This window comes from Melitaea cinxia, chromosome 15, assembly GCF_905220565.1.
Source record: "Melitaea cinxia chromosome 15, ilMelCinx1.1, whole genome shotgun sequence".
NCBI lineage: Eukaryota > Metazoa > Arthropoda > Insecta > Lepidoptera > Nymphalidae > Melitaea > Melitaea cinxia.
Genome location: NC_059408.1, coordinates 15,865,622 through 15,877,748, shown reverse-complemented (window position 1 = coordinate 15,877,748; position 12,127 = coordinate 15,865,622). Strand labels below are relative to the sequence as shown.

At 39.4% G+C, this 12,127-nt stretch overlaps 1 protein-coding gene across 1 annotated transcript; it reads left to right on the top strand.

Annotated features, from left to right (window-relative positions):
• Positions 1-452: 452 nt before the first annotated feature.
• LOC123660227 (trichohyalin-like) lies at positions 453-11,445 on the top strand. The gene is made up of 12 exons (XM_045595326.1): positions 453-608; positions 929-1,104; positions 1,462-1,665; positions 2,523-2,643; positions 3,561-3,731; positions 4,282-4,403; positions 4,786-4,929; positions 5,495-5,594; positions 7,208-7,384; positions 8,559-8,672; positions 9,149-9,235; positions 11,239-11,445. Exons 1-12 carry the CDS (start codon positions 453-455, stop codon positions 11,281-11,283), a joined length of 1,617 nt encoding a protein of 538 aa, XP_045451282.1. The 3' UTR covers positions 11,284-11,445.
• Positions 11,446-12,127: the final 682 nt, after the last annotated feature.

Here is a 12,127-nt window from a genome sequence, read left to right as displayed (position 1 = left end):
AGTGAATAAAGTTTAAAAAGCATACAATGTGAAGCAATTAATCGAAAGAATTAAATTTAACGTCACTCAAAGAACTATTTGGAGAATAATTTGTAACAGAGAATTTTTAATAAATTTTGCCATTTTGGAGAAATATTAAAGGTTTAATTACAATACAATATTTTTCATCATTAATATGTAAATACATTACAAATTTTAAGCCATTTAACAACTATAAATTTAAAAACCTGAATCTACGATCCCATAAGTCTATGACATAAAATTTTATTTTATGCACATTTACGTGTTTGTTTGTTTCGTAGCAATAGTTTAATCGATTAAAATCAACAATGTTCTTATACACATAACTTCCTACATGTTTAATTATTTTTAGTGGTATTTTTATAAAAACTGATGTCTTTAAAATCGCTTCAATATACTTTTTTGTATTATAAAAAAATCATTTCAAGACAATGCCGATTGCAATGACGAAAGACGAATGGTCGAGAATCGAACGCTGGACGAAAGGAAACCGAGAAGATCCAGAAGTTGTCAGAAGAAGAGACTACGTGCGATATCTGAACGAGACCAGCCAGCAAATGACCAAGACCTGGCCTAATTCTTTAGAGGTTTGTTAAATGACGATAATCATACTAATCTGGTGGTGCGAATAATTAATTAATTCATGACGCGTTGGCGCAGCGGTCAAAAAGCGACGTTTGATGACGTTAGTCGTAGGTTTGCTTCCTACTTATGGCAAGTATTTGTACAGGTTATAAAGGTGTTTGCCGTGGTCCAGGCGTTTGTGCTTATTTATATTTTATCTGTGTTTCTAGACCTCCGACCCAGGCGTAAATCCTAGCGGGGTGTGGTTAAAAAAACCGGTTATAGGTTCGATTTCCGCGTGCGTTTTTGATCTCAACAATAAACATATAGCTACCATGTTTAGAATGTGAACAAACGCAACGAAGAGCTCCGTAGAGCTCGCATCGAGGCGGCTGAGCAAGCTAACAGCAAGTTCTACAAGCGCTACATAAAGCGCAAGCAGGAGGAGCAAAAGCGACTGATGCACAACGCGAGGGACACGATCTTCAAGAACAAAGACGCGCCCAAGCTTCTCTTGAGGTGAATGCTTTGTAATTTTCGTCTTTATGGCTCTGCACATTACTGTTATAGGATATTGATTATATTTATTAAATTAAGCGTAAAATTTTGTAGCTTTACATGTTTCAGAAATGATTAGAATGTTAATTCGATTACCTGTTTCGAACGACAGTTTTGCGTATATATATATTGTGACACTCATTGTTATGTACCTATTCATTTTAACATATTGTGAGACTAATTAGCTTCTTTTTAATACACCTAAAAATACCACATAATGAAAAAATACAACATAAGAATTAAGCACCATTTTTACACATTTACGTAGAACCGTTCCTACAATCGTCATTGTATTACACTAATGTTACACGCCTCCAGTGCGGTAATCGAAACGGTAATACAAAGAGAACGTGAGGAGCAGATCAAGTTCAAGCAGCAGCTTCAAAAGCAGAAAGAGGAACAGAAGAAGAGGGACGATCAGGAAATCATAACCAAAGCCAAGGAGTGGAACGAATTGATGGAGCTCCGTAAGCAGCGACGCTTCGATGCTAACAAGCAACACCAGAAGGAAATATTAGACCAGTAAGTTAATTTACTTGCTGGCTTCGAAATACACAGGCCGAAGACGGGCAGCAACGTCTTCGGTGTGAAAAAGCCAGCCCTGCGGTCACCAACCCCCCTGCCCAGCGTGGTGACTATGGGCAAAACACATTAGTTCACGCCATTTTGGCGTTCTATGTCCAGTAGTGGACTGCGAAAGGCTGCTGTGATGAGGATGATGATGAGTTAATTTAACAGCTCCATTTACGACTATATGTATATGTTTTTTTTATAACTAGGTCGACAAACAAGCGTACGGCTCACGTGATGATACTGATTACCGTAGTTTATAGACGCCTGCAACACCAGAAGCATCGCAAGCGCGTTGCCGATCTTACCCCCGATCCTCCCCAGGAACTGGTCACCTTACACACGAAAGGAACACAACACTTCTTGAAAGCAGTATTAAGTATTTAGCAGGATATTATTTCTAACTGTGCCCTACCTCAATCAAATATAATATTTCCAGCAAAATTTTATGTTGAATTTATTATATGGGAAGGTTACCTTGACATCTTTTGAAACATTGAGCCATTTAACTTTTCACTAACTTAGAAATCTTCTCGCTAATTTGAGTAGATCCAAACCAAATATACAAGTTATAGAGACTAAATAAAACATTTTCCACAAAAAGAGATTTACAAGTTTTTGAATAGTGATATGAAATATGAATTGACTTTATTTTATTAACATAATAATACCAAATTAGAGATTACTAATGTGTCTAATTTCGTAGATGTAAGTATGTTTCTTAGAAATTACTTGATTAGTGTTTGTAAATTATTTAATTCCTATTCAATAATATATTTGTTTTTAAAAATACGGTATACGTGTTTAAGAGCTCACGAAGTCTCCGAGCGCAATCGCGCCGAGTATGAAACGGAACTAAACCTGCAGAAGATTGACAATATTAAGGCCGATGAGCAAATCGAAGCTATTAGACAATTTGAAGAGGATTTTGTAAGTTCCATTTTATAATATATGGGTTTCACATAATGCATATATAGATACTAAGTAGCTGACTCCACAAACGTTGTTTAGCCATATATTTTTTTTATATGACTAGTTCGGCAAACAAGCGTACGGCTCACCTGATGGCAAGAGATTACCGTAGCTTATAGACGCCTGCAACACCAGAAGCATCGCAAGCGCGTTGCCAACCCAATCCCCAATCCCCCCAGGAGCTCTGGTCACCTTACTCATCAACACAATAATGCTTGAATTAAAGATTATTTAGCTGTCATCTTCTGTAAGGTCGAGGTACTTCCCCAGTCGGGCTGCTCCATATTTTGAGCAAGAAATTCCTGCTGTGCCCCACCTCAGTTCGTAGTATGTTATTTATCCCCTTAATCCCTACCCTTTACAACCTAGGGGTATGAAAAATAGATGTTGGCTGATTTTCAGACCTACCCGACACGTACAAAAAATTTCAAAAAATCGGTCATTGTGACACGAGAATTTTATATATGTATAAGATATAGTAGTTATTTCAATTCAACATCATTTACGAATTAATTATTTCAATTTATATATTTTTGCAAAATCGGCAAAACTGTTCCAGTAACAGTTATAGGCTAGTTAGACAATAAAAGTTTGTTTGGTCCGATAAATATAAATAAACGAAAAGCGTTAATAGTTGGGTATTGCTACATTTCTGTGTACTCAAATATCTCTATTAACTAAGCTTTTGTAAATGAGACAAGGAATTAATCGAAAAAAGTTTTGAAATAAAAGGATATCTGTAGTTCATTGGGATCTCATTGTGTCGGAGGTCGCAACCGACAGCATTAATTTTTACTAGACTAGCTAGGATGTCGTCGGTAATGCAGATTACAGAATGAGGAACAGGTAGTTGGTGTTTCCGGTACGCGCAACAGAAAGCCGCGGAGAAGGCCCGCATCTGGTCGGACATGCGGCGCTCGCAGCAGGAGGCGGAGCAGCGGTGGCGCGAGCGGCGCGCGCGCGACGAGCTGGACGAGCGCCTGCTGCGCGTGCTGCGGCGGGCGCGCGCGCGGACCGCACAGCTGCGCCGCCGCACCGAGGACCAGGTGGCGGGGCTCCTTGTTACTGTGCCGGCCTGTGGCGCACGACTGGGTAGGCCAACGAGCGGACGGCTCACCTGATGGTAAGCGATTACCATGGCTTGAAGAAATCTGCAACACCAGAACAACTATCTCCACTCCCCCCAGGAGCTCCGATCACCTCACTCACCAACAGGAATACAACACTGCTTGAAAGCAGTATTGTTTAGCTGTGATCTTCTGTTAGGTCGAGTTACTTCACCAGTCGGGCTGCTCCAGATTTTGAGCAGGATATTTCTTGCTGTGCCCTACCTCAGTTAAGCCTACGAACTGAGATGTCCTAGATAAGCGAAATTAATTCGAAGTAGTGGACTGAAATTCGGGTTAGATTTCTATTATATATATACGGGCTCTACCCCTTCTCCTTTATGGGAAATGAGCCCAATGCCGTTGGGACACTTATATGTATATTGTAGTAAAATAAGGTACCATAACTTCCCATTTTTTAATTTTTCAGAAAAAGTTATGTGTTTTTCAGAGTACTAAAGGATACTAAATATGTATAAATCCTTAATAGATACGAGAGGAGCGGCAGGCTGTTCTGCAGAAGATAAGCGATTCGTTGGAGAGCGGTGACGCAGCGCGAGAACTCGACGAACAACGTCGACTCGAGGCCGCCATCAAGGAGAAGGAAGCCGCGTTAGTACTTTTTTTTAAAACACACTTGTATAACAAGAACTATAAGTCTGTAAAAGTAAAGTGACTATCTTCTGAACTTCAATCCATATTTTGATCTTAAAGTACCACATTGTTTCTCTTTATGTTTACAGCTAGTTACGAAACCATGACTAATGGAAGCCAATATCTATAGGCAAATGAAAGTCCCATTAAGAAATAGATTTAGTAATATTTTAGTTTTTCCAAAAATATAATGGAACCAAAGTGTCACCACAACAATGATTAGTAGTAATCTTTTCGGATGTTCAATAGTTTTCAAAAATCATAAATATATTTGAGTAAAGCCATTGCCTATTTTATAGGAAAAATATACTATTTTTATTGTACAGGTGTTTCATTGCAGGACTGAGGCTCGTCGCCAGGCACAAATCCGAAAGCAGCAGAAGTACAAGCAAGAACGAATCGAGACCCGACAGCAGTTCCTGAAGGATGAGGAAAAACGTCTCCAAGACTTCAACACCATGCGCCAATGGGAGATCATGAACAGGTTGTTCACGTATAATTATTTAAAATTGGAGTGTGTATGACAACCCTCAATGGTCGGATACTACTCTAATAATTAAATTCTGTTAAGTTTTTGGCTTATAACTAAGTTGTTAGTCGGGGTGGGAAAGCCACGAGGACAAGAAAATCTGACTTTCACTTGGCTTGTTTTAATTACTAGCTGTGCCTCGCTTTCACACGCCTAAATTTGAGGAAAAAAATAGCCTATAGCCTTCCTCGTTAAATAGACTATCCAAAACAGAAATAATTTTTCAATTCGAACCAGTAATCCCTGGGATTATCGTTTTTAAGCAAACAAAAATTTCAGCTTTATTATTTACTAGCGACCCGCCCCGGCTTCGCACAGTTGTAAAAACTATCAGTATTCCTCTACTATATTATGCATATATTATACATATAAATCTTCCTCTCGATTCACTCTATTTATTAAAGGAAACCGCAACAAAGTCCGTTGCGTAGTTTTAAAGATCTAAGCATACAGACAGCAGAATGCGACTTTGTTTTATACTATGTACCCTATGATATAGATTTTATATTTTCGGTGTTAGGTTCAAAAATGCAGAACTTTATGAAGAGTTCAATAAGAAGCTTCGAGAAGAAAAGGCTCTTAAAGTACAACAGTATAGAGAAGATATTCTGAAGCAATGGGTAATTTATTTTCATTAACATATCGTGCCATGTTTTGTTTATATTAGGGACCATCCATAAATTACGTCACACGTTAAGGGTGCGAGGAAGTCGACGAAGTGTGACATTGCGTGACAAGGGGTGGGGAGGAGTCCAAAATTTTGTGACACATTTCAAAATAGTATATTTCATTAAAAGTGTGGAAAGGCTGTCATTGCAAAGAGTTCCGACAAATGTCTACCCGAGCCGAGGCGCAGCCGAAGGCGAGGGTTGACAGTCGGAACAAGTTGCAATGACGGTTCCGCACGTGTACTGAACGACTATTTTTAATACAGTTGCGAAAAAATGAAGCAATTTAACAAAATAATAAAAAGAAAATTTCTGAAAAATGGCGCCAACCGGCCAACCGTAGAATATAAGCGAGTTTTTTTTTTCTTCACCCATTCTGATAAGCAAAGGGAACTATGCCCATACAGCCAAGTCTTCAGTAGAAGTTTTTTTATTGATATGAAATAAAAATGAAATTTAATGAGATGAAATGAAATGAAACCTAACCAAACTCATTCAATCAAATCATTAAATCTGATATTGAAACAAATTAGTAGCTTCTTTTTAGAAATACTTATACGTATTTACATGAATCATAAAAACTTCTATGAATTTTTTTAGTAAAAACTTCATGGTTGGTTTTTCTTTTTAATAGACATGATTTTGACAGTTGGGAAAGAGAACGCACAAGTTCGGAAAAGGTAAAAAAAACATCTCGAACGCTAAACGTCCCTGCAACACGCCACTTTTTGAGCAACTGTATTAAAAATATATCTTATTGTTATTTATAGGAAAAGATAGGAGTTTTACTAATTTATAAGTGTAAAATTTCAAAATATGTGACATCACTGGGAGGTCTCATAAATGTGACCATCTGTGACAATGACGGCAGAGGGGTCCAAAATCGTTAAATCGCGTGGCATAATTTATGGATGACCTTTTAGGTACCAATAATAATGTAATATTATTATGTAGTGGCTTTAACATCCACCCATTTAAAAAGCCATCTGCGATCCCATTCAATAAAAATGTTGAGACAACTATTTGATTTAAATATATCTAAATTTGCATTAGTAGTGAGGATAGAAATTGGCAAATTTTAATTTGTTAAATCAAATTCCTAGTAAAATTTACCAAATAATTATTATTAAAATGAAAAATTAATAAACGCGCCACACTCAATGGCCCTTTGCTGAAATTTCTTTTGTCTCTTGTCCCGTATCCGAGCGCGGAAACACAAAACAACGAAGCTCATATTTGTATAACAGATACAAATGTTTGCTGTTAGAGGTGATCGAATCCGGGTCTGTTATCGCAACAGCCATTTACTATGACCGCTTCACCAACACATCTTCAAGTATTTCCAAATCTAATCGTACTACGCGTTAATGATTCGAATTACGAATAGTTTGATAAATTGAATAAGAAGCTTTACCACCGCCGAGCCGATAACTAATATTTTTTTTACATAAAATTAGTTCACTAATAGCTATTAGGTTTAGAATGCTTAGATATCAGCGAGGGACCCCGACGACAGTCTGGGGTCAGAGGGTAGACGGTTACAAGTTTTGTGATTGTACGTGCAGCGCGAGCGCGACGAGCGCGAGGCGCGTGCCCGAGCGGAGCTGCGGCAGTTCTACGGGCCGCGCGCCGAGGCCGAGCTGCGCGCCGCCGACCGCCGCCTGCTGGCGCACGCGGACGCGCTCGTGGCGGAGGCGCGCGCTCGGCAGCGCTCCGAGCGGCCCATACTGCGGGCCGTCGACGTGAGTGTCTGGGTACTGGGCGGTGCAGTAGGGCGCCCCGAGCGGCCCATACTGCGGGCCGTCGACGTGAGTGTCTGGGTACTGGGCGGTGCAGTAGGGCGCTCCGAGCGGCCCATACTGCGGGCCGTCGACGTGAGTGTCTGGGTACTGGGCGGTGCAGTAGGGCGCCCCGAGCGGCCCATACTGCGGGCCGTCGACGTGAGTGTCTGGGTACTGGGCGGTGCAGTAGGGCGCCCCGAGCGGCCCATACTGCGGGCCGTCGACGTGAGTGTCTGGGTACTGGGCGGTGCAGTAGGGCGCCCCGAGCGACCCATACTGCGGGCCGTCGACGTGAGTGTCTGGGTACTGGGCGGTGCAGTAGGGCGCCCCGAGCGGCCCATACTGCGGGCCGTCGACGTGAGTGTCTGGGTACTGGGCGGTGCAGTAGGGCGCCCCGAGCGACCCATACTGCGGGCCGTCGACGTGAGTGTCTGGGTACTGGGCGGTGCAGTAGGGCGCCCCGAGCGACCCATACTGCGGGCCGTCGACGTGAGTGTCTGGGTACTGGGCGGTGCAGTAGGGCGCCCCGAGCGACCCATACTGCGGGCCGTCGACGTGAGTGTCTGGGTACTGGGCGGTGCAGTAGGGCGCCCCGAGCGGCCCATACTGCGGGCCGTCGACGTATATCTGGGTACTAGTGGGGTGCAGTAGGGCGCCCCGAGCGGCCCATACTGCGGGCCGTCGACGTGAGTGCGTTTGGGTACTTGTTATACAAGTTAATTTTGATTTATTTACGATCTATGAATCATTAAATATAGCCGTTTTTTTTTGCTTGATTATACTGCAAAAACTATTGATCTGATCGGAATAATACTTATATCATAAGATGCAGCATGTCTCGGAGAAGGTTTTAATATATGATATGTTGGTGATTACATACTTATCGTGTAATATATTTTTTTTTACTTTTACAATATCTTTACTTTGACAATATCTTTTGTTACTCTTTGAAGCAAAAATTAGACTAAATATTTATGAAAACTTATACGGGATTAGAATTTTGGCGACCAAACAGTAGGTACATACGTAAATGTTTTTATATCCTCGAAGTTTTATATCGTTGATGGCAGAAAATCACTACACCTATATCACGTTACAAATTAAAAATAATAACAAAAGTGTATCAAAACAACAGCGCTACTGCAAGATGTACCGGCTGTACCCGATGCCGGAGCTGCCGGCCTCGCTGCAGGAGCACTTCGCGACCTCCGCGCCGCAGGACCGCAGGGACGGACTGGGGGAGGGGAACGTAAGGGGCTTTGGACTATTGTCTCTTCTAATTACTTAAGCTTATACATACTTCAAAAACATTTGAAATTTTACATGGGTCTAAAAGCTGTAGTAATTAGGTGCAAATTCAATTTTATTAAATTTTAATCATACCTCTTAAATCTAATTTTATATTAAAATGTACCATGAAGCTATGTTTCTAGTAAGTAATATATTATGAAATTGACTATCGTAAATAAATTTGAAGATCAAGTAGCCCTATAGGTACACGGTTTAAACGATAGTATTTATTTATACACTTTGGAAAACTTACAGCTGTAAAACATATACAACATCAAATTACGACAGTTATAAGGCCAATTAAAAGTTTTCGCTGTACCTAATTACAAGCTGTTGTACATTATAATGTATGTGATTATGTAATCACAAAATAAAATGGTTAAGAGACAAAAAAGCTATCACACAGTTTCAATAAAGTTTATTTACCTACCGCAGCCAGCCAAAGTAAACGAGAACAATCAGGAAGTTGAAGAGTATAAAAGGAAGGGGCCGGCCAACGGCTTGCAGACTCGAGAAACTGAGGTTTATTTTCATTATTATATTTTAACTAGGCGCCTCGACTTTGCACATGAACTCAATTATCTCAATTCTGAGCAACAGCAAGGAGTCTCGGTCTCACACCGAAGACGAGATTCGCTTGATGCAACACCGCACTCTTTCTCTGTCATTGTATATTCACCCGTGTGAAGCGTGTGGATGGCAAGTTTTATAAAACGTTTCATCATTATCATCATCATCATTATTACAGCCTATACAGTCCACTGCTGGACATAGGCCTCCACAAGTTTACGCCAAAAATAACGTGAACTCATGTGTTTTGCCCATAGTCACCACGCTGGGCAGGCGGGTTGGCGACCGACGTAAAACGTTTATATGTACATTATTAGTGCAGTCAATATTTGTAAAAAGCCGCACGGATTTAACTTTAAATTTAGATTCGATTTTTTTTTGTAACAAATACTTTGTAGATGGTGTATTTTATTGATATAAAAGTGAAAAATATAATATAAGTAGACGGACGGTTAAAAAAATGATTCTTATTGCTATGTAGCAGTAGTTAAAAGGATACATTACAAACAACATACAAATTCTAACGTGAGGGAGACTGACTTTGCGTGACGTATGACCAGTGCTGCCAACCGTACGATTTAAATCGTATTTATACGACCTTTTCGGCTCTTGTACGATGTACGATCGAGTAATCGAAATCGTACGCAAAATATACGATTTTATCAAATCTTATACCCATCATCATAACGAAGGAAATATAGATGACAATTTAAATTAATTTTTGATATTATAAAAAAAAAAAACAAGCAGAAGACTTGAACTAGCTAAACTTTTTTGTATTATTCGCACTATAATGAAATACGCAGCGTATGAGTATATTTATTCTGTGGACTCAGCGATGTCTATGCGCATAGGGGAATCCCCAACAATCTGACAGTCATCCAAGCCAGTGTTGCCAGATGGGGCGATTTGTCGCGAATTGGGCGATTTTTTTTCATGGATACGCTCCTTTTTTTAAGTTTCAGCGACAAGTCGCAAATTAGGCTCTTTTTAATCCTAAGCGTTGGCAACAAGTTAAAAATACAAAAACCGTTACAAAAAATATTGTTTTTTTTTTTAATGTCCCAATAAGCTTCCTTTAATTTTGAAATTGATTCAATATATTTTATCTGTATCTTTTATTTTATCTTTTGTATCTTGGGACATCATGTAAGTTAATAATATTTTAAATAAATAATTTTTAATTTCGAGTCTGTTATGACAGAGTGTCATAAAAAAACTGACAGACAGATGCTAGTGTATTTTCAAACCATTTTCAAACTTTCATTGGGCGACTGCTAAGAATATTTTGCGACTTTCGATCATAGATGGAGCGACTTGAATCAAAACTTTCTGGCAAGCCTGATCTAAGCCAATCGATATTTCCAGTGTTACTGTTTTCGGTATTTTCGGTACTAAATATTGGTATAATTTGGGCTCCGTAAAACTGATTTAGTTTTTTGTTGGTACCTATAATTTCAAACGCTGGTATTTTTTCATGTATCGACTTCAAGCCATCTGACAAGATGTTGCGCAAATTGAATTTAGCTATGTACAAAAGAATAAATACTTCCACTCGTACATCTGCTGCTGCGCCTAATGACTCTGATATTGACTTGACTTGAAAATATAAGAGCAACTGAGGTAGGGCATAGCAGGAATTTCTTGCTCAAAATATGGAGCCGCCCGACTGGGGTAGTACCTCGACCTTACAGAAGATCACAGCTAAATAATACTGCTTTCAAGCAATATTGTGTTCCTGTTGGTGAGTAAGGCGACCAGAGCTCCTGGAGGAGATTGGGGATTGGGTCGGCAACGCGCTTGCGATGCTTCTAGTGTTACAGGCGTCTATAAGCTACGGTAATTTCTTACCATCAGGTTAGCAAAATACGATCTTTTCTAGTATATGATACGATCTTATGGTATACTATATATATAATATATACACAGGACGTATACTATCTATATTGTTTCAGGAGCTGACACTCCCATCGTTGGCGCAGCGCGATGAGGATAAATGAAACTTCAAAATAGAAAATAGTCATTTATTTATCATTCAACTTTAGAACTTTTTGTCTGTATTATTCTTTTCAAATAGAGAGCGTATGGCACCAGTGTGTCGTGATCGTGACTAGATACAATGTGATCGAAATTGTTAACGTGAATACAGTAAATCGATGGGCTGTTTGTGTTTCACTTATTTAAAGCACGAGTGCATCGGTCGATATTTTAGTCGTTTTTAACTTTATCGTTATAAATAATATTTATCGAAAGATTTGTACACTACAATTTACGACTAAACTATCGTTCGATTAAGGCTATTCATAAGAAAAGTAGCACGAGTTCTGCAACCTAGTCAAGGCTGTCGCAGACGCCGTGCGACTGTCCTATTGTGAATGGGGCCTATTTATTTTAAAAATTAACTTAGAAATAATTTTGAACTAAAGCTATCTTAACCGAATCTTTGGTCGCAATGAGTGTAGATGATGAGTGCGGTGGATTCAATGTCAGATCAATTCTAAAGTCAATAAAACAAAAAATTGTCGAATAAAATGGAATTAATCGCAACATAGCGTTCGTAATACTTTCGTTACCTTTGGCTTACAAAGTATTGTCTATCGTTTAAAATTAACGTCTGCTATTATTAACGAAGTGTTTTGCACCGATTTGATATTTAAATACAAAAAAATTTCATTGTTAGACTAAAAATATATTATTAATGTTGTATTTGCCACATTTTCTTACATACAGTGCACCCGTGCAGCACTTACAACAGCGCTAAAGTATCGGGAACGTAAGTAAACAATAAACATAGAAAATGTCCCGTTTCGAATCACGCTTATTTAAAACAAGAATATAAATTAA